Genomic DNA, 27,782 nt, shown 5'->3' on the forward strand with positions numbered 1-27,782 from the left:
CAGATATTGACGTCTTAAGTTTAATGGAGGGTCACAACATTCTATTTGCAAAGCATTAACCGGGCTTGATTTCATGGCACCTGAAACAATCCTTAAAGCCCTAGACTGTATGAGGTCTAGTTTTCTAAAGCCAGCTACATTACCTGGATCTAAGAAAAAGGTCCCAAAATCCAGTACACTTCTAATAACAGCATTATACACCAACCTCAATGTGGCTGGGTGAGCACCCCACCAAACTCCACTGAGACATCTCAGCATGTTCAAGTGTCGCTCACATTTACCAACTACAAATTCGCAGTGTGGTTGACCTGTTAGTTTAGAATCAAGTATAACTCCTAAGAACTTTACTTGATTATAAACGGGTAATATATGACGATCATATGTTATAGTAGGTGAGGGAGGAGTTCGGGATTTAGTGAAAAGTACAACGGAACTTTTTGAGGGAGACAGATCTAGGCCATTTGCATCCATCCAGGATTTTAGCAAAGATAAAGAAGAGGAAACATGTTGTTCAGCAATACTTACACACATATCAGAGGCATAAATAACTAAGTCATCGGCATATTGTAATAAACTAACTGAATCTCCAATTGAATCTTCTAGGTCATATGTATAAATATTGTACAATAAAGGGCTCAGAACAGACCCTTGTGGCAAGCCCCTCCATACCAACCTACTAGGCATATAAGGGCCGCCAACATCTAAAATAATTTTCCTCTCCGAAAGAAGATTTACAATGAAATTAGTTAAAAAATAAGGAACCTTTAATTTATTTAATTTACTTTTAAGAATATGTAACAAAACGTTATCATAAGCCGAATTAATATCCAAGAAAGCAGCGACTACTGACTTTTTATCTGTGAAAGCATTACGAATGTCCGTAACTAATATGCCTAAATTGTCACATACACTTTTACCTTTTCGAAATCCAAACTGAGTTGGGGACAGATATTCGTTATTTTCTATATACCATTCAAGCCGATTTTTAATTAAATGTTCAACAACTTTTGTTATCACCGATGACAAGACAATCGGACGATATGATTTAATATCAGATCGTACCTTAGACGGTTTTAAAAATGGCAGCACTATTTGACTTCGCCAAGATGGCGGTATGTCATTTGTCAATAGAACTTTATTTATTAAATTTAAAAAGAAATTTAATCCATTTTCACCAAGGTGAGACAGAAATGAATATGGGATCCCATCTTCCCCAGGTGCACTGTCACTGACGTAATTTAATACACCTTTTAATTCCACTAACGTGAAAGGTAGATTTAGAGAGGAAGGGGCGGCATCAGAGTTATTTTGTTTAGAAGAGTGGATAAAATCTCTAAGTGGAGCAGAAGGAGGAGCCAAGCGATCAAGGAATTGATCAGCTAACTCTATAGGAAGTAACGACGTGTTAGAAGGATTGACAGCTGACCTAAATCTTTTGATATTTCGCCAAATGACAGTTGAATGTGTTCCAGGTGATAAGGTGCTACAATATTTCCTCCACCCCTCAGATTTCTTTGTTTTAAATAGCTTTTTAACTTCTTTCATCACAGTCATTAAGGTCTCGTAGTTTTCCATAGACATATCATTGCGATAATTATGCTCAGCTGCCTTGCGTTTTTTAATACTTGTGGTACACTCTTCATCCCACCATGGTGGAGATGGCAACTTATTACTACGCGGCTTTTTCTTTGGAAAAACATTATCAGCTGATTCTAATAAAACAGTTTTGAAATAATTACTATCTGTGACATTAATTTCTGAGCAAGTATTAATTTTCTCTTCTACTAATAAAGTGTATTGACTCCATTTAGAGTCAATGATTTTGTGTTTGAGGCGAGAGTTATGAATAAACATGTTACTATTTTTTTTACAGGGAAATGAAATGATTATTGGATAATGATCACTATTGTAAGATGAACACAAAGTAGACCAAGATAGAGAAGATGCTAAATTGGGAGTACAAATGGACAGGTCAATGGCACTAATTGCTTCACCAGGTTTTGTGAGGCGAGTAGGAGAACCCGAGTTTAAAATGCACAGGTTATACATGTCTAAGATATCCAATAATGCATACCCATAACTATTAGAAACCGAGCTACCCCAGGATGTGTGATGAGAGTTAAAATCACCCAGAATCATGAAAGGCTGAGGAAGCACTGAAATTAAGTTTTTAATTTCATTGAAAATTTTCAAGGAGGGGTGAGGGACATAGATAGAGACAAAACAGATATCATCAACAATAGCTGCAATAATAGAAAAGCTGTCACTATGTGAAGGAAGAGGGAAGGAAGAAAAGGTGCTAGAGTTTCTGATGAGCAGGCATACACCACCATACCCATCAGCCCTGTCTTCTCTTAAGCATAAATAACCAGGGATTTTAAATACATGATCTGGCTTTAACCAGGTTTCAGATAGAGAAAAAATAAAAGGATTAAAAGTATTTATAATATGTATAATTTCATGTTTTTTGTTAATTATACTGCGGCAGTTCCATTGAACTAGCCTGTCCATGTTGGCCATTATTAATATGAGTGTAGGTATGAATTAAATTAGCAGCGTGGGACGGTATAGATAAATTGGGTTGTGAAAGTAATTTGATTAATGTAGTAATTAGCTCTGCTATTGTCTGTGAGTTTACATTAGAGGATGATGGATATGCACAACCATTAGATGGCTCTGGCATATTATAGTCTCTTACAAGAGACTCATGTGCAACATGATCGTAACCTTTACTTTGTTGAGGAGGGGTTCTAGGTTTAGTAAAAAAAGTTTTTTTGTAAGATAGTGTACGTGGAGGTGGTGAACCAGGCAAAACTGTATTTCCACCAGGAAGAGATTTATTTGGGATAGAGGATACTATATCTGCAAATGACTTAGATATGGGGGGATGTAGTTTTGATGCTTCAACATAGGACAGGCTATTCTCTGCCATTGATAGTTTAATGTTGGTTTGTCTCACATACTCTGGGCACTTTTTGCTTGAAGCAAAGTGCAGCCCAGAGCATGAGCAGCAAGAACCGTGGTCTTCCTCCACATTACAAGTATTTCCAGTGTGGCCCTGACCACACTTGTAACACCTAGGCTTTGATCTGCATTGGACCTTAGTGTGCCCAAAGCGGCAGCAATTAAAACATTGAATAGTCGGATATATATATAAATTAACGGGCATAGAGTTGTAACACATAAATACACGTTTAGGCAAAACTTGTCCATCAAATGTAAACACAACTGTTTGCGAAGGTTTCCATGTAGGTGTGTTGTTTACCATGACTTTATAGTTAAGTCGCCTGAGTTTCAGAATTTCTCCACACCCAATGGGTACGTTAGTGTTCTCCATAATATCCTCAGGAGACCACTCGGTTGGGACTCCCTTAACTAAACCCATCCTTGTAATATTAAAAGTTGGGATAAAAGCCTTCATGTTGTTAGCAGGTAAGCAGTTTGAAGTGATAAAGCTGTTAGCGTCTGTGTAATTATGAAAAGATAGTGTCATTTTATTTCTACCAATACGTTTTAAGCTTCCATTTACAATATTTTTAAAAAGATAATTTTTTAAAAATCTGCCAAACACAACTGGGTGTAAAGTTGTACTATCATTATCATCACGTTGTATTTTCTGCACATGTACCACAAACGGGCCATGGTCATTGGCATCATAACAAGCCCTACCAATTTGTGTGGGGGTTTTAGGAGAATTGCTGGTGGGAGGAACAGGCATTGAAGTAGTATCAGTGCAAGGAATAGCAGGCAAATTAACAGTGCTCTCAGGAAATACATCTTTACATTGACAGTCTGAGTGTTTACTACTTTCAGTACTACTTTTTCGTTTTTTTTTGTTACAATGCTTACAAACTTTGTGGAGATGGCTGCGCTTCAGCTTCCTTTTAGAAACCAAAGAGCAGTCAGAATCCATACCAGATTCATTAGAAATCGTGATAAATGCAACCGCGGGGGGCGCCGTGCCCCCCGGGTCCGGAGGCTCATTCATAAAAATCCGAAAAGCTTACCCCAACTCGAAGAAAGTAGAAGAAAATATAAATAATAATACAAACTACAAATATATACAAGTTTGAACTATTCTGATCACCTAATTGATTAAAAATATTATTTTACAACAAATTCAAACAAAAACCGCGTCCGCCAAATTCGAAGGTTTCCCGCGTTTTTTCAAGGGTTTAACTTTGAATTTTGATCTTGACTTTGAAGTTTGAAGCAAAGGTTTGTTTTTTTTTTATTTTTTTTTGCCCTGGGGCCTTAAACCAGATCACAGATGCCTTAACAGTAGTGAACTATGTAGAAAGTCGAAAACTAAATTTGTATGGAAATGATAGTTCGTGTCGAAAAGTTTTCATACAAATTTAGTAGAATATAGTAACGAGACAAAGCCAGCATAGGTTTGAAGTTAATGACAATAGACAATTACTTTAAACTATGTAAAGAAAATTAAATAAGCTCATCACCTACTATATCTATGCATAATGGCGCGTCTAAACGGGCCATGTTTTGCTGCAATTGATGGCTGCAACACTGTGGCCGGCAACATTGCAAACAATAGCAGCCACACTATGCAATATTGCAGTAATGTCCCGGCCATATAGCCAAACATGTTTTGTATAGCCATATATGGCCGATATTGCCCCAATGGGTGGCCGGACGATCGCTAGGCTATCGAATTCAACTGCAATATTGCACAGCCAGTTCTATAGTTGTTTCAGTCACTCTCTTTGTTATGGCACAGTGTATCCTTTTCTACGCGACATGACGTTTGCTATGAGTGAAGTGTGCCTGTTGCTATATTCTGTGTTTTGCGATCAGCTGTATTTGACGTTAGATTACTACGTAAAAATTACTGCTTTTGACATTCTAGTTCTTGAATAATTTATTATCAAGACTTATTTCTAGACTCAAATTGTCTACAGTTTCACGCCTATTTAATAAGGTCGAATCCACAATCTCTTCTTTTCTGTTTCTTTTTTAAAACAATATAAGCTGCTGGGACAAGTGTGATTTCGTCAGCCATTGTTGCCGGTTTGTGTAGCCCGTTTAGGAGTCTGCATCATGGGCCATACTATTGCAGACATATTGCAACACATTGCCCAGCCATAGATTGTTCGGCCATCAGCTGCATTAAAATATTTTTCTAATGGCCGGACAATTAGTTGCCAACAGTGCAGCCATCAATTGCAGCAAAACATGACCCGTTTAGACGCGCCATAATATATATATTAGTATGGTCGAAACACTATAGCCTGCGCCATGGGCGAAAAAATTAAAAATTATACATACATGATACATTGTTTTTGTTTATTAATTATTCAAGAAATTCAATAAAGTGATCCAATTGTAGATTTTTAATGTTTAAATTAAGTATTATTTAGCATTGCTTATATAGGCAGATTTATGTAATAAATATTGTATTTCTTGGTAAACATAACCTTGGCTCCGTAATGAGTGAACCAAACAAAAATACAAAGTTTAAAGAATTAAATCTAACCAAAGAAACATATAAAGCTATTAAAAATGTAGGTTTTAAATATGTGACAGAAATTCAAGCTGAAGTTTTACCCAAAGCATTAGATGGAACTGATATTGTAGCAACTGCGAAAACTGGTTCTGGGAAAACTCTATCATTCCTAATTCCTGCTGTGGAATTAGTATCCAAGCTTTTAAATGAAGGTAATGTGTATATAAAAGTTAACGGAACTATAAATACATCAGTGGCGCTACAACCTTTTAAGGCCTCAGATTTCTAAGTCTGTTTCATGATCATTTGTCTTATAGGCAAGTAGGTGCTCAGCCTCCTGTCGCTGACACTTGCCGTTTTGTTGGATCAAAAGCAAGCCGACCACAGTTGGTCTAATGGCTTCAGCATTTCTCATCCGTGAGGTTGTAGGTTTGATCCCTGGCTGTGCACCATTGGACTTTATTATGTGCACATTTATCATTCGCTCCAACAATGGTGAATGAAAACAAAAAGTTAAATTAAAACCAGTACTTTCTAGGATTAGCACATAAAACTTAAAAGCTCCTTAACTTACAAAAATATATTAGATCTGTTTTTTTAATTTTCAGCACCATCAACCTACTGTATTATTGTATCACCTACTAGAGAATTGGCAACACAAACATATAATGTTTTACAAGATCTTATCTGTTTTCATGAAGGAATTACTTCTGCCTTAATAATAGGTGGAGAAAATAGAAAAGCACAGAGCATACTTTTAGCTGACAGTAAGTAGTTATATTTAAAGTACATACAGAAAAACATAATAATATTAAGTTAAGTTAAATAGTATAAACAAGACATGTAAAATCTGAGAACTTAGGCAGCAAAAACACTTTTCTTAATTTTAAAGATTCCCAAATCTTTATTTTATTTTTTGTGTAAATACTTTTGGTTAAAGATGTAAAAATGATGTGTTTCAGATGTACATATAGTAGTAGCTACACCGGGTAGACTCTTTGATCACATGAGAACAAAAGAATTTGATTATAAAAATGTCTCCTGTCTTATATTAGATGAGGCAGATAAGATATTTCAATATGGCTTTGAAGAGGATTTAAAACAAATTATTAATAGACTCCCGAGTAAGTTTAAATTATTATTATTACATTTTCATAAAAACATATTCCATAAGTATTTACTTGGATATGCAGGCGATGTTTTATTTATATGTTGGAGTAAATAATCTTTTTAAGATAGGAGTTGCAACAACTTTTGGTACATAAAAATCCAATCCCATCATGTATTATTTATTAATATGTTAAAATGTTTTTGACATATAAATAAATGGCGAGATATATGGAGGAAAATTACTAGTATTACACTAGGTAGTGTGACATTTTAAATTAAAGTTATAGTGTTATAATACAGTAATATTTTAGATTGAAAAAGAAAAAATAAATTAATGTATCTGTCTCAACGGGCTAATATACATGTTTGGTTTTCAAAATCATTGTAGTATTAACATAGATTACAATTTCAAAATTTTATTTCAGAGAATAGACAAACTATGCTATTCAGTGCTACTCTGTCTGATACAACTGAGGCCTTAATTAAATCTGCTATGAAAGAAGATTATTACTCTATTAACACAGATGAAGACAATGATAGGGCTACAGTAGAAGGACTTAAACAAGGGTAGGTTATTATATAATAGGGGGTTGACAAATTTCTGCATCTATTTCAGTTATTTGTAGTAAATATCAATATAGATATATAATACAAAAGTATTTTTCTACTCATTTGTATTGCTCCTGGCAAGACTGATGTTACATTATTATAGACGGTTGTATATGTTACCGTAAAATTGTAAATACCGTTAGGTTGTAATCTATGTCGCGAGATTGTGAACCGTCGAAAGATTGTGAACCTCAACATACTGCTTACAATTGATGGTATTATTATTCGGTAGATTGTAATCTATCGAAGTGAATCCGTCAAATTGTGAAACGGAACGCACCTCGCACGCTGATTGGTTGAACGGCATACATTCAACAACAAACGAATTAACAAACAAATATGGTGGCGCAAGGCATATGCCGTTTTGACAGTTACGAATCTCGCGAGATAGATTACTACTTAACGCTATTTACAATTTTACATATAGATTTTACCCACCCAATCTATCAATCAGAAACAAAAAATGGCCAATCTTCAGAAATCTGTCTAAACCTACTGCATGAATTTGGTATAATTATGTTTCTCACAAATATAGATTGGCAGGCAAGGTATGTGTATAAAAATACTTAAATTTAGATTAGTAAAGAAAACTGGTTAATTTCAGGTATGCAATATGTGAAACAGAGTATAGACTTTATTGGTTACATAAATTGTTGAAGAAGACGCTAAATCAAAAAATAATGGTGTTTTTTTCAAGCTGTAAATCGGTTGTGTTTCATCATGACTTCTTGTCGAAATATTGCAACATGTCCGTTCTTTGTATACATGTAAGTTAATTTTGTGTTAAATTCCATAGTTTATAATAAACATAAACTTATAATCATCATAAAGGTAAAATTATAAAAAGTAATTTTAAAAAGAATCGACACAAAATTTTATTCCTGAGATGACAACCTACTACCTATTTTTTTGTTTGTTTTTTTTTTCTCACAGTGGCTGCCTGGAAGAGATCGCTTGAAAGCGACAAGGCCGTCAGTTGCCCTCCTTTTAATTTAATTATGTTAAATTATATATTGTAATGCAACTAACTGTTAATAAATAAATAAATACATTTTGCTTATAGCATGTATGGCATACGGCAATTTGAAATTATCTGTGGTATATGCACATGCGCGGTAATCAGTTAAAACGTTTCGCGATTTGGCGCCATTTATACGTAATAAAACTGTATTAGTAATGAATAATAAACATGATCAAAAATACTTTCATGAAGAGAATTATGATTGTAATATTCCGAATAGATTTGTTATTCACATATGAATTTTGACTAAAACATTATACACTTTCGTTTATTGATAATATTTATAGGGTAAAATGAACCAAGCAGATAGGACAAGTGTGATCTCGGAGTTCTACTGTGCTGATAAAATGGCATTATTCTGCACAGATTTGGCCGCCAGAGGTCTAGATATACCAGCTGTTGACTGGATAGTCCAGTTTGATCCTCCGGCTGATACTAATGTGAGTATTAAAGTATTAAAAATGTTCTTTTTTATAGAACAGGGAGCAAATGGGCTCACCTGATGTTAAGTGATACCGCCGCGCATAGACACTCTCAAATCTCAATGCCAGAGGGCTCACGAGTGCGTTGCCGGCATTTTACTTTTTTATTCTATGGCCTGACTGACCTAGTGATTATAATTTAGTTTTTAACAATGTACATATATCCATAAATATTTTTAATTCAAATTGGAATCTTGCGTAACATTTATAATTTTAAAGATTGCAAGTTATGTTTTATTGTTGATCCTTATGTAATTATTATGGTTACTTTTATTTTTTTCTGTTGAATCTGTATATTTATTTTTGTATTCATTCAATTATTATTTTCTTAAGTCTGTAATTTTTTGTATTAATTGAATGTGTAGTGTTGAGTGGCTCTTCAGGACCAACGTTCAACCACTGAGTGGGTTTTTGATGCCTTAATTAATTTAGTTATTTAGTTAAACAATAAATTAAAAAAAATGTTTCCTGCAACTTGTTTAAGCTCCTGTTTTTTATTTCTAGAAAATTGCTAGTGAACTAATTTATGTCTGTATTTTTTCCTTTTGAGCCAGTAGGGTGAAAAGTATCTGACTTTGTCGAAACAATTACCAGCCGGGAATTGAACCAACGACCACGAAAATTGTATATATTTTAGGAATACATTCACCGAGTGGGAAGGACAGCTAGAGGTTTAGGCGCTGAAGGCCGAGCCGTGTTATTATTGAGACCAGAGGAAAAAGAATTCATAGAATATCTCAAAGAAGCGAAAGTCTTTTTAGACAAATACGAAACATGGGACAAATTTAGTAATTTACAACCAAAGGTTTGTATTTTTATCCCATCTTTTATTTAGACACATTACAACTTAAAAATAAAGCTTTTTATAAATTTGAGGAATACTTAAATGAACCTAATCCTTGGGATTGATTTGCTCCAGTTCAAACAATTTGTATGACAATACTTGGCGATTAAAAATAGTGGCAGAAAGTTTCTTGCCAGTTCTTCTTACCCGCTCTACGCCCTTGACTTACGAACTGGTAGTAAATCTAAATTTACAATTAATTTAACTTTCTGACAATTCATAAGTGTACTTTCTTACCTACATGAATAAAGATATTTTGAGTTTGAGTTTAACGAAATATAAAATAGGGAGTTTCTTTGTTTAGGCGATGTTGTTATATCAGTTTGATAACTTTTGTTGAAAAAAAATAAAAATGTGTGCGTGTACTAGGTGTACACACGTAAGAAGTGAAACTTCTTTATGACCTTATTTTCGAAAAATGATCTACTATATGCAACTTTACAGAAATGGGTTAAATAAAGTTAAATTAGATAAAGTTTAACAAAAGGCTTTTATTATCATAGACATGAATACAAATACAATTATTTCATTTTAACTTATTACTGTACTACTATGTAGTACTAAGATTATTGCAGAATTTCATTAATTGTAATAGAATTATTAGTATTACTATCATTGTTATCGTAATTATATATTTTTGTTACTAATGGCTTCGAATCTCTTCGGATCAACCGTGGTAGGGACAAGAAAAAGATGGCGCGTAACCGAAAAATGTGACAAATGTGTGTAAATTTTTTTCCAACGCCGATAAAGAAGTTTGACTTCAAAAAGCAACATGGCGCGTAACCTGCTACAAAATTTCTCCCATACGTCGATAAAGAAGTTTCACTTCAAAAGATGGCGCGTAACGGAAAAATGTGACGCGTAACGAAAAAATGTTACACTAAATTTTTTTCCAACCCCCAAGTTTCACTTCAAAAATTGTGTATTGTAAATTGGACACAAAAAAAAAAACCATTTTCTTGGTACTTGTCGCTGGTGTTTATGGACTTTATATGTTTGTAGTCTTTCATTCTTACTAGGAAAACTGTAAATATATTAACTAATTTTTAATGATTTCAGCTGAACGAAGCATTACAAGATCCAGATTTTCACAAAATGGCGGTGGAAGCATTTCAGGGGTACATAAGGGCATTTGAAGTGAAAAAGTTAAAACATGTTTTTAACTTACTTAGTATGGATATGGACGCAGTCGCCAGATCTTTCGGTCTTAAGGAGAAACCAGACGTTGATATCCGTATGTATCCTTAAAATTTATACAAATACTAGCTGACCCGGCAAACGTTGTTTTTCCATGTATATTATTTGTAGGGAACATTTTTTTAGTTCAATAAAAATAACTATCTACTATAATAAAAAATAGGGGTTGAATGTAGAGGGGTAAAAATTAAGGGTTGTATGTATTTTTTAATGGCACATTATAAATATATAAAATTTGATAAAAATCGGTCAAGCCGTTTCGGAGGAATATGGTAACTAACATTGTGACACGAGAATTTTACACTTATGAACGTCAAAAAAGAAATATACATTAAATGCTGGCAAACTGGCAATAAACTCTCCGCCACTCTTAATCGCTATATAAATACTTCGGATGCCGATGGAAGGGAAAGATTACGTTTTGTTGCACTGTATCGCATCATGGCTGTCTTAGCTTTATATTATAACTAGATGACCCGGTTAACTTTGTATCAACAACTTAAATTTGTGTCAAACTTAATACAAAATACCGGACCTCATACTAATTACAGCTATGAAACACAAATTTCTGAAGGCATTTATATGACAACCAAGTCACAATAATTTTTGATTTCTAAAAAGACAAAAGACATCAAATATTTCCCGGTAACAGTTGTTAGTGGAAAATTCGTCAATATATTTTTTTTATAGTTAATTTTATCCTTCTTGTTTGATCCAGAACAAAAAACCAAGAAAAATCAAGATGTCAAGGAAAAACAAAAAACCACTGAAAAACGAAAAAACAAAAGAAGAAAACAAAACTCAAAACTCTTTATTGCCACACTTAATGTCAGAAGCCTAAAATCAACAGAGCGACTTATAGAGCTAGAACAAGCAGTAGAAAAAATAAACTGGGATATAATTGGAATTTGCGAAACTAGAAGGGAAGAAGAATACATAAAGGAAATTGATAATAGATATATACACTTTAACAAGGGCTTGGGGAAGGGAAGGAATGGAGTTGGGTTTATAGTAAAAATGGGACTAAAAAACAAAGTTAAGCAATTTATAGGCATTTCCGATAGAATAGCTATATTAGTTATAAAATTACCAGGATACAAAAAGGACTGGACAATAGTCCAAATATACGCACCACATGAACTAACAAACGAACAGGATAAAAATTTGTTCTACGAAACACTTACCTCTACATTAGTAAATATTAAATATAGTAATCTAATAATAATGGGAGATTTTAATAGTCAACTCGGAAAATACACTGAAAAAGAAAAAGGAATCATGGGCCCACATAGCTTTGGTAAAAGGAATGAGAATGGAAATAGATTAATAAACTTTGCATTTGAATTTAATCTAACTATTACAAACACTTTATTTAAAAAAAACAAAAACAGAAAATGGACTTGGGTATCTCCTGATGCTAAAACCTATAACGAAATAGATTTCATTCTTACAAACAAACCACGTGTATTTAAAAATGTACATGTAATAAATACCTTTAATTTTAATTCAGATCATCGAATTCTAAGAGGGATTATAAAATCAACGAAAAAAAGACATTTCATAAAATTAAGAAACTGGGAGATACCACTCTCCATTCCTGAAAATGTATTAGAAGATTTTGGGGAGAAATTAAAAACGGAAATAGAAAACAATGAAAATGAAGATATACAAAGTAAATACAATATATTAGAAAAACACCTAGTAGAATTACAGGATAACTTAAAATACCATAAACAAAGAAGAAATCTTGGTAACGAAACGATAAAGCTATTGAATATAAGGAAAGGGCTATTATTAGATCGCAAAAATTACAATAAAGAAATACAAGACATAAGTAAAAAAATAAGTGAAAGCATTAGAAAACATAAAAAAAAGATTAGTTCGGTTATTATAATAGAACACATAGAAAGAACAGGAAGTGTGAAAAACGCACAGAAAACTTTGAAACTTGAAAAAAAATGGATCCCTAAATTAAAAAACATAAAGACTGGAAAGTACAATACGGTAAGAAGGAACATAATAGAGACCGCAACGGATTTTTTTAAAAACTTGTATCAAGATCAAGAAACAGAAACAATATACTACCAAAATGAAACCAAACGGGAAGAAGAACAAATACCCCTAATACTACCAAGTGAAGTGGAGAAAGCTATAAAAACACAAAAAGACTCTAATGCATCAGAGGAAGGTAACATAGATAACAAAGTAATTAAGGGAACTATGCCAAAAATATTACCAATAATAACAAAAATATATAACGAAATTATAGAGACAGAACAAATACCACAACAATGGACAAAGAGTACTATTACGCTGAGACATAAAAAAGGAGATACACATTTAATCGAAAACTACAGGCCAATCAACCAAATGCCAAACTTATATAAAATATTTTCAAAAATTATTCTGAGTAGAATCACACATAAATTAAATGAATCACAACCAAGAGAACAAGCTGGATTTCGAAAAAACTTCTCATCATTAGACCACATACATGTAATAAAACAACTTGTTGAAAAATGTATCGAATACAACCAACCATATTATATAGGTTTCGTAGACTACATGAAAGCATTGGACTCGATCAAACATGAATATCTCTGGATTGCACTGAAAGAACAGGGAATCAATAACAAATATATAAATATTATTAAACAAATCTACAAAAATATTACTGCAAAAGTAAAACTGGAAAGAGTAGGGGAAGAATTCCAAGTAAATAAAGGTGTGAGACAAGGAGATCCACTATCACCGAAACTATTTTCCGCAGTGTTGGAACAAATCTTCCGTAAATTAGATTGGGACACGCAAGGCATGAACATCAATGGGCGACGTCTACATCACCTAAGATTTTCGGCTAACCTAATCATAACAGCTGAAGATCCGATAACATTACAAAAAATGTTTCAAGATTTAGCCCAAGAAAGTGCAGTGGTGGGCTTAAAAATAGACACAAATGAAACTAAAATAATAAGTAACAGGGCGCATGAAAAGATAGAAGTAGATCAAAAAGTAATCGAATACGTAACTGAATATACATATCTAGGACAAATTATATCCCCCAAGAACATGACGGATAAAGAAGTAGAACAAAGAGTAGCAAGTACATGGAAAAGATACTGGTCCCTAAAAGGTATTATGAAAAATGACGAAATACCTCAGAGACTTAGAATCAAAGTTTTTGATATATGCATTAAACCTTGCCTGACTTACGGATGCCAAACATGGTCAATAGCACAAAAAAATATACAAAAATTGAGAGTGTGCCAGCAAGGGATTGAACGAAGCATGTTAAAAATCAAAAGACGGGAAAGAGTAAGTCTAGTGAAAATAAGAAATAGGCCGACACTAGAAAATATAGAATACAGTGTGAAACAATTAAAATGGCGATGGGCAGGCCATACGCTAAGAGATAATACAGGTAAATGGACCAAAGATATTATAGAATGGTATCCAAGACAAGGCAAAAGAAACCGAGGAAGACCATTGATCCGATGGGAAGACGATCTTAAAAAAGTAGCAGGCCCACTATGGAGAAGAACTGCCCGAGACGTATTACTATGGAATAATCTGGAGGAGGCCTATGGCGGAAGACAAGCAAACACCGAGAAGATTGAGTAGTTTTTTTTTTTTTAAAGACAATTCACACCAATTGACCTAGTCCCATGCTAAGCTGGTGAAGCTTGTGTTATGGATATACATACATATTATAGATAGATAGACATATAAATACATATTTAAACACCCAAGACCTAAGCATAACACCAAATGCTCATCACATCGATGTTCGTCTCAGCCGGGGATCGAACCCGGGACCCATGGATTCGCAGTCAGGGGTACTAACCACTAGACCAATGAGTCGTCAAAAAAATTAGTCGATTAATTATAATATTAAATATGGAAATATAATATTAATTGCTCGTTGTGGTGGTTACTGTTATTAAAATTAAGAAGCAAGAGAAAGCGTGTATAGACAATACATTTATTCAGAATGAGACATGAAAGTGGTAGATTGAACTTGTTATGTATTCTAAGAAATCAAGAAATCATCGGTCAATATAAAAACTATGAGAATGGCTTTGACTATATTTGCCGACTAATCTAGATTGCCAAAAAACCAACAGCCGAGTGTACCATCCCGAATATTCGACTTGTAACGTGCTCACAGCAAGCGAAAATTCAATTTCAGTCGCCACCTTAAGATTTAGTTATTAGGTGTAAGAACTTTGTTGTTTGAAATAAAGGCGTCATTCATTCTTCTTTGTTCTGGAAGGAACTAGCGTTTAAGATACAGGCTAGGCCTAGTTTAAACGCTAGTGCACATATAATTATTTTATGTACGAGATTAACCAAAATTAATAGTGAGAACACAACGATTCGTTGCATATTGTATGTTTATAACCTTTAGAATGTAAGTACAAAATGTTATTGTTTTTTTCGTCAAATAAAGTGATTTTTATTTATTTTAATTCATAAATTAAGACCCCTGGCTCCAGAAGATAAACTACTCCTTATATGGAAATTGTATTCATTTTTCTCCCAAGCGAAATTAGAGAATTATCACTAAATAAATTCAAAGCTTTCGTTAAACGAAACGATCGAATTTGATGAATATTTCAATGATCCTAATCCTTGGGATTGATTTTCTCCAGTTCAAACAATTTGTATGACTCAAAACTTAGCGCTTAAAAAGAGTTGCAGAGAGTTTACGCCCGCTCTACGCCCTTGACTTGCGAACTTATATGTAAATTTAACATCTTTTCTGTTGACGTTCATAAGTGTACTTGTTTACCTATATGAATAAAGTTATTTTGAGTTTAAGCTTAATTGGGTTCTTTAGTGTAAATAGTTAACTTACGGTCGCCATCGAGAAGTGCCGCTTAAACCGGGGAAGATTAACTTATTCCGAATTTGTTTTTGCTACTTGTATTAATTTATTAGTCGTTAGTGAAGTGGTCTACATTTTTAACTTATGCCATTTACTTTTACAGGTGTTGGTTTTAGTAAAAAGCATAGACCAAGGAAAAGAAAGGCGGCAACTACCATTGTTCCAGAGAAACTAAAAAAGTGAACTGTATGTTGTTACTGTAAATAAAACAATGTTTATATAAATCCAATTGTTTCATTTTACATAAGTAGACTTAATTAGTGGGAAATAATATAACAAATAGGTTTGAGACTAGAAATGGTATACAGGTGTAGTCCCAGGAAATATCCAAGCAAAAATAATAAGAATATTTGACTTTGTCACGATTGATAAACCGTATTTTAATTTGATAACGACGGTAATGGAAGATTTGGTAGATTAGAATTATAACCTATTTTTATAAAAATATTATGGACTGGCCAAACAAGGTAATTCTACGCAACAAATTCGATATGCAGCATGGACTAGTACTAAATACACCTGTATAGAGAATTAACTTACAATGTAATACAATATTCTTAACTTGTTATACAGTATGTTGGAATTACAAATAATACTTTGGAGATAGGTTTTTTTAATAAAAATTAACAAGCATAATTAGTTTTCACTAATTAGCTCCGAGTTGTGTTAAAAATAATATGATCCTGAAGTTATACATTATTCTTATAGTAAGTATATACAGCTTAGAATCAAAGTAGGAACTTTACACATTTAAAATTGTATTAAACAATAGATTGAAGTTTTAATGTTTAGTCTGTATACGTTTTTAATAAAAAAACTAATTCAAAATCTTATTCTATTTGTTTCGCTTTATATGTAAACAAAAAGGTTATATTTTCTTAATACCAATGTTTTAAATATGGTACGAATACAATAAAAAAAACTACAAAAGTATCAAAACTACTATTTCGCAGTATCCATTTCATAGACATTATTTCTTACGAGTTTTTCGTAACAATCTTCATGGTTATGATGATGATTCACTGCATATATCATGGCATCTATAGTTTCAACTGTAGCTGGACATCTATTTAGTGAAAAGTATTGCACACATCTCCATGAAGTTTTTCCATGAGTCGTTGAATGTTTTGTATACACAAAATTCATATGCACTAATTGTTTGTGTCCTTTTCTACTGTAAATGTATTTATATCGCACTGGAAGTTGACTGTCAGATCCATTGACTACTAGAGATAATGCATCTGTAAGATAAACATGCAGCAGATTTAAAAAAAAATATGAACCGTGAATAAATTGAGGATTAAAAAAAATTACTCAAATATCTTTAATTTTTTATTTATCAAAATATGGATATAAAACACATCAAAAAGTATAAAAATCACACAAATAGCTTAGCTCACATAAATTTTTAAAATACTAATTTCATGGAATGTTATTTTTTAAAACGCAATCACAAATTGCCAAATAATCCGAATTGGAGATCTAAATGTATAGGCTCACACAACTCACACATAGTCGAATAATACAAGAAAAATATGATACAAAAATTAAGACTAGAATATGAGCAAAAAGAAAGTCTCATGAAAATATGGCAAAGGAATGGCACCAACTAAAAAGGTATGTATGTATATTGGCACACAAAAGCCGTCTTATATCACAGCTTATTTAAATAGCTTATAGGTTTACATTTAATGTATATGTACTTAATCTTATGTGTATATAATGTACTTTGTAAATGAATTTATAAATGGTTGTATGAAAATATATATTTATGATTTAATTTGGTCCCAAATATATTGAATCTTTGATTCTTTATATGTGCTTTTGTAACACTTGTTAATAAGCTTCTCTTATAAAAAATAGTAAATTTAATGAGTAATTGCATCAATTAGCATAATAATCTCCTGGAAATTTTGATACTTTATAAACATCATTCATATGAATTTCAAAGCATGGTGATTTACAAAATGGTAGTTCACAAGCACTACACATGAATCTTGTGTCTCGACGTTTTCCTATACGCCAACAAAGACGACAAGACCGCTGTGGATATTTCTTCTTCCCATCTTCTTTTTGGGGTATCGTTACAAGATGGTGGTCTAGCCCTGGCCTTGCATACTCTTCATAAACAGGTTTTACCATTGATTTTGATACTTTCCCATTCACTAAATGTCTAAGATCCATAAAAAATGCACTGAGACCGGCACAATCTGAAATCACGATGGGCATTTTCAAATGACTTTATATTAATAATATTTGATGATGTTGAAAATGCCATCGTGTTTTCAATGAAAGATTTGCAAAAAAGAAAATAATGCAACACATTTAATGAAAAAAATTAATTGCATTTTCAACACAATCTATTTACAGAAGCAATAAAGATGAAAAGTAAATGTATAAGTTAATATCATGTAACGGGTTAAGGGCAGAGAGAGATGATTATTTTGTTTTGGTAAAATATAAATATTAGAATTAAAAGTCCCAGAAACCCATGAAATGATATGTATGTACATGAAATCGGCCTGAAATGTGCCATTTTAACCAGATTTAAAAATACTTACTGTCTTGTGGTGTCTGCAAGTCTAATGGCATCATCAAGTTTTTCTTTGTTTCCGATGTATCATGGGATGTGCAAACAGCTGGATCTGATACTATAATATCACTGTCATCACATTCAGTCTTAAGCTCAACAGAATTATCTGGAACATTTTGAGTATTATTTCGTTCAATCGTATTTTTATTTGGGCTTTGTATATTTGGATTTATTGAAGTGGTTATGTCAACAGGATTCTCATCATAAATTTTTTTCAAATTCTTTTCAAAAGCTATACTTCGTGTAGAGATTTCATTCAACTTTTGTCTCTTTTCTGCATTAAGTATATCACCATAATAGTTTGTTCTTAAAAGCTCTTCTGATTTTCTTTTTAATTCACTGATTTGCTGCAGTTTACCAAGTAAATTTCTTTGTTTAAATATATCTATATCATAAGTTTCTGGGGTATCATTTGGAGATGAATCATACATATCTGAGGCACATGATTCGGAGTTAGGATTATCATTATGAGTATCTAAATTTGTTTTAGGTTCCTTGTCAGTCTCTAAAACATCTTCAGTCTAAAATCAAATAACAAATGTTTATTAAACTCGGAAATTTTATTAAACAAAAAAATTATTGGTTAAACTTCAATTCTACTAACCTCTTTATTGGTTAATCCTTTGATTTGCAAAATTTCAGCTGTCCCAATAAAACTAGTGAGATCTTCTCTCTTAACACTAACTTCACCATGATACATAAATTGTAACAAATCTCTCATAGCTTTGTGTGTGACATCCCTCAAAACAACTGAAAATTATTTTTGTTGTTAGTATTTTAAATGTAATACTTACTGCCTATCTATTAATAGAAACTGCTAAACTTAATTTCAAAAGAATTCTTGACAGTGTAATAAATGGAACTAAATAATAATACTACACTTCCAAGACTGGACATTAATTGACAACAATTATTAAAATTTAAAAACTGCAAAAATTAATGCAATAAAAAAATGTACCTACGAACCAAAATACATAAATAAAACTCTTTACCAATTGGATGTTGACATGGATTTAATTGAAACATTTTCTTGAAGTAAGGTGAACATATTGACAGAATAACTTTGTGAGCTTGCAGCAAGTGACCGTCAACAGCAATCGTCACATCAACGAATTCACCATTACCCAACAGTCCTGCGAAACCCTTGCTCAAGTTTCCGTGAAAATTATTCCAAGACAATGAGAATTGTTGCTCCATTTTGTTTACTAATATCTTAACAGCACATTACATGATAAACTTTCGATTTTAAAGGTAAATTAAGCATAACTATATAACCTGTATACTAGCTAATTTGAAGGAATTTGCGTTTTGTTTTATTTTTTATAACTTTAATGACCCTTTTACAAAATCCAATTCCAATTAATAATAAAAAAACATGGGCACGCCAATCTGACAACTGCCAGTCTAGATTTCGACGGATGGCAGCGACATTGTCATGCTTGACCATGACAGTATTATTATTATTTCAAACAGTTGGTGTTGCATACATCGAAATATTTTCTTAATATTGTATGGTTCAAATTATTGGTAATAGGCGCAGTGAAGTATATTTTTATATAATATATTACACAGAAGGAATATGATAATCTTATTTAACAATAATTATTATGTATATCGGTTTTCAATTCACGGGTCAGAAGAGAGTGCCCACTGCCCAGTCCTTCAAAAAGCTTTCGTGGTAGATTTCAACCTCCGCTATAAGACGCAATAACAGATTTTTTAGAAATTATCTTTTTTTAGTACGAAATCCCGTGGCAGAAGTACGCTTTTCAATGGACAAGGGACTCACCAGTTATGTACGTTCCAATTTAATGATTTTATTTATGAAAATGGTTCCAGAGATAGTATCAATAATAATAGAATGAAGTACCTAATGATACCAGGACACGTAGAAGCAAATACGCGGGTCTGTTTCTAAAGGTGGGAACTGACCAAAGTTACGAGGTGTAATGTAGCATTCGCATCGATCGTGTTACGCTGTGTTCTAAAATCGGCGTAACATGCTCGTTAAAACTCTGTGCTCCACTTTCGCCGCCAGTGTTCACGAGATGTGATAGTGATAATGTTGATATCTTTAATTCTATTTAATTATTTTTTCATCCAAATTAAGAAGAAGAAAAAATGTTACTGGACATAAAACTTATTTAAAAAACACAGGCGTATGAAATGGTGTGTTATTGATTGCAATATTAAAAACCAAATGATTACTGACAGTATAAAAACTTGTACGCAGGACTCGATTTTGTAGAACTGTTGAATTTAATTGGACCAAAAGTACTTAAAAAAGACACAATTTATAGAAAATCATAATTATGATCACTCGCGACGTGCGACGCGTAATTACTGAACCGCGTAACAGTCAAAGGATTCGCCAAAAAACCGACAGCCGGGTGGAGCACTCAAAGCGAGCAACGAGCGGCTCGTTGCTCGCTGGTTTCCTCGTAACACGACGTACTGATTGCACGAATGCTCGCTGTGTAACACTGACCAAAGTTACGATGTGTAATGTAGCATTCACATCTAGCGTGTAAAGGTGGGAACTGACCAAAGTTACGAGGTGTAATGTAACATGTAATGTAATGTTACACAGCGAGCATTCGTGCAGTCAGTACGTCGTGTTACGGGGAAACCAGCGAGCAACGAGCCGCTCGTTGCTCGCTTTGAGTGCTCCACCCGGCTGTCGGTTTTTTGGCGAATCCTTTGAGTGTTACGCGGTTCGGTCAGTACGCTCTTTGTCAAAAGTCGTCCCGAGCGCACGCGCGTAGCGAGTAATTACACGTCAATCAATCAATCAATCAAACATGGAGTGGGACAAAGAAAAATATATATTTTTCTATAAAATACAGAGAAGAGGAAGTGTTGTGGAACCCAGCTCATCCAGAGCAAATAAATTCAACAGTTCTTCAAAATCGATCGGAGACATGCGTACAAAGTTTTTATACTGTCTAGTAATCATTTGGTTTTTCAAAGTTGCTATCAATGACAAACCACCACATACGCCTCTGTTTTTAAATAAGTTTAATGTCCAGTAACGTTTTTTCTTCTTCTTAATTTGGATGAAACAATAATTAAGTAGAATCAAAGATACCAAAGCGTACTCGCTGTCAGCCATCTCGTGAACACTGGCAGCGAAAGCGGAGCACAGACGTTTGACGAGCATGTTACGCCGATTTTAAAACACAGCGTAACATGCTCGATGCGTTACACGCTCGATGCGAATGCTACATTACACATCGTAACTTTGGTCAGTTCCCACCTTAACGCATCGAGCATGTTACGCTGTGTTTTAAAATCGGGGTAACTGCTCGTCAAACGTCTGTGCTCCGCTTTCGCCGCCAGTGTTCACGAGATGGCCGACAGCGAGGACGCGTTGGTATCTTTGATTCTACTTAATTATTGTTTCATCCAAATTAAGAAGAAGAAAAAACGTTACTGGAGATCAAACTAATTTAAAAACAGAGGCGTATGTGGTGGTTTGTCATTGATAGCAACTTTGAAAAACCAAATGATTACTGGACAGTATAAAAACTTTGTACGCATGTCTCCGATAGATTTTGAAGAACTGTTGAATTTATTTGCTCTGATGAGCTGGTTTCCACAACACTTCCTCTTTTCTTCCATTGTATAGAAAAATACAGAGATTTTTCTTTGTTCCACTCCATGTTTGATTGATTGATTGATTGACGTGTGATTACTCGCGACGCGCGTGCGCTCGGGACGACTTTTGACAAAGAGCGTACTAACCGAACCGCGTAACACTCAAAGGATTCGCCAAAAAACCGACAGCCAGGTGGAGCATCAAAGCGAGCAACGAGCGGCTCGTTGCTCGCTGGTTTCCCCGTAACACGACGTACTGACGGCACGAATGCTCGCTGTGTAACATTACATTACATGTTACATTACACCTCGTAACGTTGGTCAGTTCCCACCTTTACGTTGGTCAGTTCCCACCTTAAAGCATTCGGATTCCACTTAAAGGTGTTTAATATTTTTATAATACTCGTATAATAATGTTTAAATTAAATTGTGACACCAGAAAGTATGACGGTATTATTTCGATCTTTGCTAATGCCAGCATTCTAATAGTACTACAATGTTTTTATGTATATAAGTAATATTCAAATTCTATGCAAAACGGGTTAGAAGATCAACCTGTATGAACTATTTAAAATAGACAAAGTTATTGAGAGTCCATAAAATACGCATCGCCAGGGAATTAAGCTGCAAGAAAAAGATCATTTTCACGCGGTTACAGAAAAATACTTACAAATAAACATATGTTCTTTCTACTTACTAACTAAAGTAACTGATAGTGCCTTTTTAGTTAATAAAATTCAATGAACATGTATTAATACATACATAAAAATATTTAAACGAAACGCCTTTATTTCTACTGCATTATTATAAGAACAGAACTATCTTAAGCTAAATAAAGACAAAACATCAGTTATCACCTCAGCGGCGTAGAGCTCTCAACTAACCAATGTCTTCTGGCTCTTGCTAAACCTGGTCACAGGTTCTATTGAAAACAAGACGTGTTGGTAAAATAATTATTATTGTTTTGAGTGGTTAAACATGCATTCAATTTCGGCCTGTATGACAATCGACTTGCATTTCTTTGCCCGCAAAGTTAGTGTAAGATGTCCATCTGCGCCAAAACGCCAATTAATTAAGCTTTATAAGAGCTCAGTCACCCTGTTTCCTTAGATAGCCGAATCATGACAGGGCACTTTTAATTTTCTGGTGTCACGAGTTATTGCGATAAGGCGTCCTTTTCACCCCTCCCCAGTCCGAGCGAAAGTATGCAGTGAATAGCCTTCTTATTAAAAACTGTGGAAAACTTTCATCTCAAATATCTTTTGTGTTCTGTAATTATCTACGCTTAACGCATTTTTAATTTTATTTCAATTACCACAGACTAAAATTTGAACTTGGAACTTATAAATGTTACAAATTATAAATGTTTTTGGGTAGAGCTGTAAACTTGTTTCGTAAACGTAACATTAGCTAAATATATTGGATTTGATTTAATATTACAATAAAAAAAACGAACTATTTAATTCAAAAGCATTAACTCTATTTCATTTTCATTCTAATATTAGTTTCATATTACAGCCTGTTCACAAACGAGTCTTTAACTGAAAGCTATTGTATTTTAAATGTCTATATATAAAACACAACTTAATAGGAAGGTGCAGCTTACGCAAACTTTATTACAAAAACACTGTAAGAAGCACTTTTATAAATATTCAGCGGTCCAACGTGCGAGTCTTGGAATAAGAATCAGAAACGAGGTTTAGCACTAAGTCTGACCTTGTACTTGACCCGTACTTCGAAAATGTTATTGGATTATGACATACGGGGAGTCTATGACTTCCCAGTCATTCTTCGCGCTAAGACTCGATTCTCATTCTCCCCCTTAGCCCTGTGTTCGTTTATCGAACTCCGGCTTTGTACCAATGCCACTTGTACGGTGAAAGGAGACGTCATAATGAATCCAACAACAGCCTTGCGATTCTGTAACTCACTTTTCGAACTCACACTGCGGTTTTCGCAGCGGCGATCGAATCAATCGTGAAGCATAATATAGGTACTACAAGCTCAAAGTATAAACAATAAACTACAAGCTCCCTCCTCATCAGAATGCCAAATCGTAAAATGACTGCTTCACGATTGATTTGAGCGCGACCGCCGCTACGAAAACCGCTGTGTGAGTTCGAAAAGTGAGTTACAGAATCGCAAGGCTGCGATCTGAAGCCAAGAGAACAGCGCCACTTGGTTATTAATTTTTAGTAACACAAATCTTTTTATTTATTTATATATCAGAAATACAAAATATGCATATACCTATATAATTTTTTTTTCTGAATCTACGATAACCGATTCTTTGTGCCTACGAGCAAAGGCCTTCCCCATTGTACAAAACTTTAATGTAACCTTATTTCAATTTGGATCACACAAATACGATAAAACAAATATTGCCCTGCGTTGTCCAGTCTTAGTGGATACCGCGCTCATTCTGCTGGTGACAGGTAATCAATAGTTTGCTAGTTTATTTGGCTATCGATATCGGTTTACCGACATGTGTATCTACTCGATATAATCGACGACAGCCCAAAATCGATGCGATTGTGAATCGGACCGTAATGTGGCTACGTTCTTATCGTTAGGAAAAACGGAAGAGATTTGTGCTCTGTATGTGATTAAGATCGGAATAAATGGGACTTTTTAGATTTGTGTTACGTGTGTTAGATAGATACAAAAGCTGTAATTAATATCGGAATTTCCCAGATTTGCATTACTGTAATATAAAAAAAAACGATACAAAACGCACTCCCTTTGATAATATTGCAATATTAAGAGAATCGGTTCGCCGCACTAGTGTCTTTCAATCGAGCTATAGCATGTATATAAATTGGGAGGCCCTTATACTTTAACCAATACCTATACTGTAACGTTAAAATTTAAAGTCAACACCTATCGCGAACCGCTGCATATAAAAAACCAATACGTTTTTGCCATACGGGACTCGTAGTTCAATTTTCGATTCGTATATTCGTAAATGTATAATTACGTATTCTATATTGCTATTATAGGACTGTTTTATTGATATCAAAAATACTTGTAACTGAACGGATAGAATATAGAATTTGGTGATTAATCCATTCTATCGAAATTTCAAACGTTTGCAATGTCAATATAATATAAAGTTAAATTGAAGGCACGTAGCCGACCTATTTACAACAGAGCATTGGATTGTACCCCGTGCGCTAACTTTGTGCTAGCACTATCTTATAGATTTAGCCGATACTTTGACAATGTACGTACTAACGAGGTGCCTTGCTTACCTAGTCATGTAATGTGGTTATAATGTAAATGTACAGGGTGGCCAAGAAGTCGTGGATCAAACGCAAATAGGGGATATAATACCTTTTCAGAATTCCTTTTAAATGTACACAAAAAGTTATGATTTGAAAATTTTTTATATCGTATAACTTAATATTGTCTTCAATGCACTCAATAAACAACTAAAAATAGTATGTCTAGCTCAAGAACTCATCAGTACCAATCAAGTGGATATTATGAAAAAGATACAGAATGTAGATTTTTTTCGAATTTTAATAAGAATTAGTAAAAAAAGTCAATTTTCTTATAAAAACGCAAAATAAATTATAACTCTGCAGGGGTTGAGCTTAGAGACCTCCCGTAGAACAACTTTTTGCAGCTGATGACCTCATCTATCCCCTATTTGCGTTTGATCCACGACTTTTTGACCACTCTGTATATATTTATAATATATTGATGAAGACGCAACGTTTCACACAGAATTGGCAAATGGTAAATTAATAAAATATTGACATAAAACCAAACTAAAATTAAGCTTCTTTATTGAATATAACACAAAGACTATAAAAATAAATTGCGTTTCATCTGTTTTGCAAGTTCCCTTAATAGAAAGTTTCCTTTTATATTATAATTTATGAAAGGCATGTTCTTGTTTATGTATTTCGGCCTATTGAAAGGAAAGGTTTTTGAAAATATCACCCCTATAGAAGGGGTAAACCCCCTGTGGAATAGGGTAAAAGCAATAACTTTCAATGTTTTTTTTAAGGTTCACAAAATAGAGTGCGACTTTATATGAATTACAATCTAACCTATACAATAATTATGGTTTAATTTTCTACTTTATTAGTGAATAGCTTAAAATAAGGTTATATTTATTAACATTGTTCTATAATGTTTTGACATTATGTTGAATCCACTTTCGTATATTTAAACATATCACTTGAGATTTACTTGTGTATTGTCTGAATTATTTATCTTATACTGACGCTCGAAGCAATCCTTAGTAATTGAGGTACATTTTCGAACTCAAAAATTAAAAGTAGCATCTAATATATAAAATTCTCGTGTCGCGGTGTTTGTAGTTAAACTCCTCCGAAACGGCTTGACCGATTCTCATAAAATTTTGTGTGCATATTGGGTATGTCTGAGAATCGGACAACATCTTTTTTTCATCCCCCTAAATTTTAAGGGTAGTCCACCCCTTAATTTTTTTTTTAATTTTTTAGATAAATTCTTTATTTTTTATTTTTTTATGATACCACATTAAAAAATACATACAACCCCTAATTTTCACCCCTCTACGATCAACCCCTATTTCTTATTACAAATGATATACATGGCAAACCGACGTCTGCCGGATCAGCTAGTATTCGTATAATTTTATTGACGTACATATAAATATTACATATTACATTATATATATGTTTTATTCCCACACTTAAGACCAGAAGGTAATACGTATATATAATTTTAATAATATATAATGTATGTAAACAAAACTGAAAGCAATCAGGATAGCGAAAGTAAATCAAATAATTTACCCATTTCTAAAATGACAAAGTTTGTAACAACCTTAGGAACGCAACTATGGTTCAACTCGGAAGTGAGGACGTGCCTCCAGGGGCGTTGGAAGTTGGTGGCGTGATTGGCCCCATTGTGAACTCAATACTACATTGCTACATCTTCAGACCACTATCACAAGCCTTTCATTCCAGACTGAACTGGGGAATTGTGGGTCTTATGAAATAGGGAATCTTATCATAAACGTTATTGATAACGCTCGTAGTGTTCGTGCAAACTAAAAATACCAACGCTTTCGTACTAAATAAGGAGTAGTCTAGTGTGAAGCTAGGAATAATGCGTGCATTCTAATAATCGTTAAGATATTACCAAATTAAGACACAAATTTCTTATACGCTACCAACCCTGCGATTCTGTAACTCACTTTTCGAACTCACACAGCGGTTTTCGCATCGGCGGTCGCTCTCAAATCAGTCGTGAAGCAGTCATTTTATGATTTGGCATTCTAATAAACAATAAACTACAAGCTCCCACCTTTTCAGAATGCCAAATCATAAAATGACTGCTTCACGACTGATTTGAGAGCGACCGCCGATGGGAAAACCGCTGTGTGAGTTCGAAAGGTGAGTTACAGAATCGCAGGGCAGGTAACTAGATGTTTTTAGATAAAAAATATTTTGCCTCAAATACATTAGGACGAAATAGTCAATTGTTAATGGAGGTATAATCAACGTTTTTAAAGTCTCAAATTACAGTTTTTTAATATATGGGATAATATCTTATATATCTTACGTGTATCGATATATTATATATTCACACAATAAAAGCAAAATTTTAAATTAAGGTATAACTATAACTATTCGAAAGTGTGAATTATGATCGTTTGTAGGTATACTTAAAAGTGTATTTATAACCAGCGTACAATGGGTAGCGTCGGACGTGCTCCGCGTGCGCAATAAAAAAGTAATTATGTACCTATATTTTTTTATTACACAAATAGAAGGTAACCAGGAACATCCAACCTACATTAATTGACTGAAGGTTTAAATTGTATATGCAACTATAGAAAAATAATCGCTTCGCTTTTATCATGTTTTTTGCATCAGCTAAGTAGTTTAGCAGTAGTAATTCTCAATGGATTGGTGTTCCTTTGTAGTGCCTACAATTTTGTGTTACCTGAAGACCATATCATCGTTGTGAAATA

The 27,782-nt window shown here is 33.6% G+C and overlaps 2 protein-coding genes across 5 annotated transcripts; one reads left to right on the forward strand and one right to left on the reverse strand.

Annotated features, from left to right (window-relative positions):
- Positions 1-5,255: 5,255 nt before the first annotated feature.
- Positions 5,256-15,840, forward strand: LOC125060203 (probable ATP-dependent RNA helicase pitchoune). Of its 3 annotated transcripts, XM_047664984.1 has the most exons (10): positions 5,261-5,676; positions 6,073-6,231; positions 6,427-6,588; positions 7,000-7,141; positions 7,788-7,950; positions 8,492-8,644; positions 9,324-9,491; positions 10,593-10,767; positions 11,449-12,402; positions 15,722-15,840. In XM_047664984.1, the coding sequence occupies exons 1-10, from the start codon at positions 5,448-5,450 to the stop codon at positions 15,799-15,801; spliced, it is 2,385 nt and encodes a 794-aa protein (XP_047520940.1). In that variant the 5' UTR covers positions 5,261-5,447; the 3' UTR covers positions 15,802-15,840. The 3 variants fall into 3 exon arrangements, with proteins under 3 accessions (XP_047520939.1, XP_047520940.1, XP_047520941.1); XM_047664983.1 differs by lacking the exon at positions 15,722-15,840 and having other exon boundaries at positions 5,256-5,676; positions 11,449-14,415; XM_047664985.1 differs by lacking the exon at positions 11,449-12,402 and having other exon boundaries at positions 5,269-5,676.
- On the reverse strand, positions 15,835-19,604 carry LOC125060204 (protein bric-a-brac 2-like). 2 transcript variants are annotated; one of them, XM_047664987.1, is made up of 4 exons: positions 19,204-19,604; positions 18,816-18,961; positions 18,180-18,732; positions 15,835-16,859 (listed from the first exon to the last, which is right to left on the reverse strand). In XM_047664987.1, exons 1-4 carry the CDS (start codon positions 19,406-19,408, stop codon positions 16,561-16,563), a joined length of 1,203 nt encoding a protein of 400 aa, XP_047520943.1. In that variant the 5' UTR covers positions 19,409-19,604; the 3' UTR covers positions 15,835-16,560. The 2 variants fall into 2 exon arrangements, with proteins under 2 accessions (XP_047520943.1, XP_047520942.1); XM_047664986.1 differs by lacking the exon at positions 15,835-16,859 and adding an exon at positions 16,942-17,828 and having other exon boundaries at positions 19,204-19,601.
- Between the last annotated feature and the right edge of the window lie 8,178 nt (positions 19,605-27,782).

This window comes from Pieris napi, chromosome 21, assembly GCF_905475465.1.
Source record: "Pieris napi chromosome 21, ilPieNapi1.2, whole genome shotgun sequence".
NCBI lineage: Eukaryota > Metazoa > Arthropoda > Insecta > Lepidoptera > Pieridae > Pieris > Pieris napi.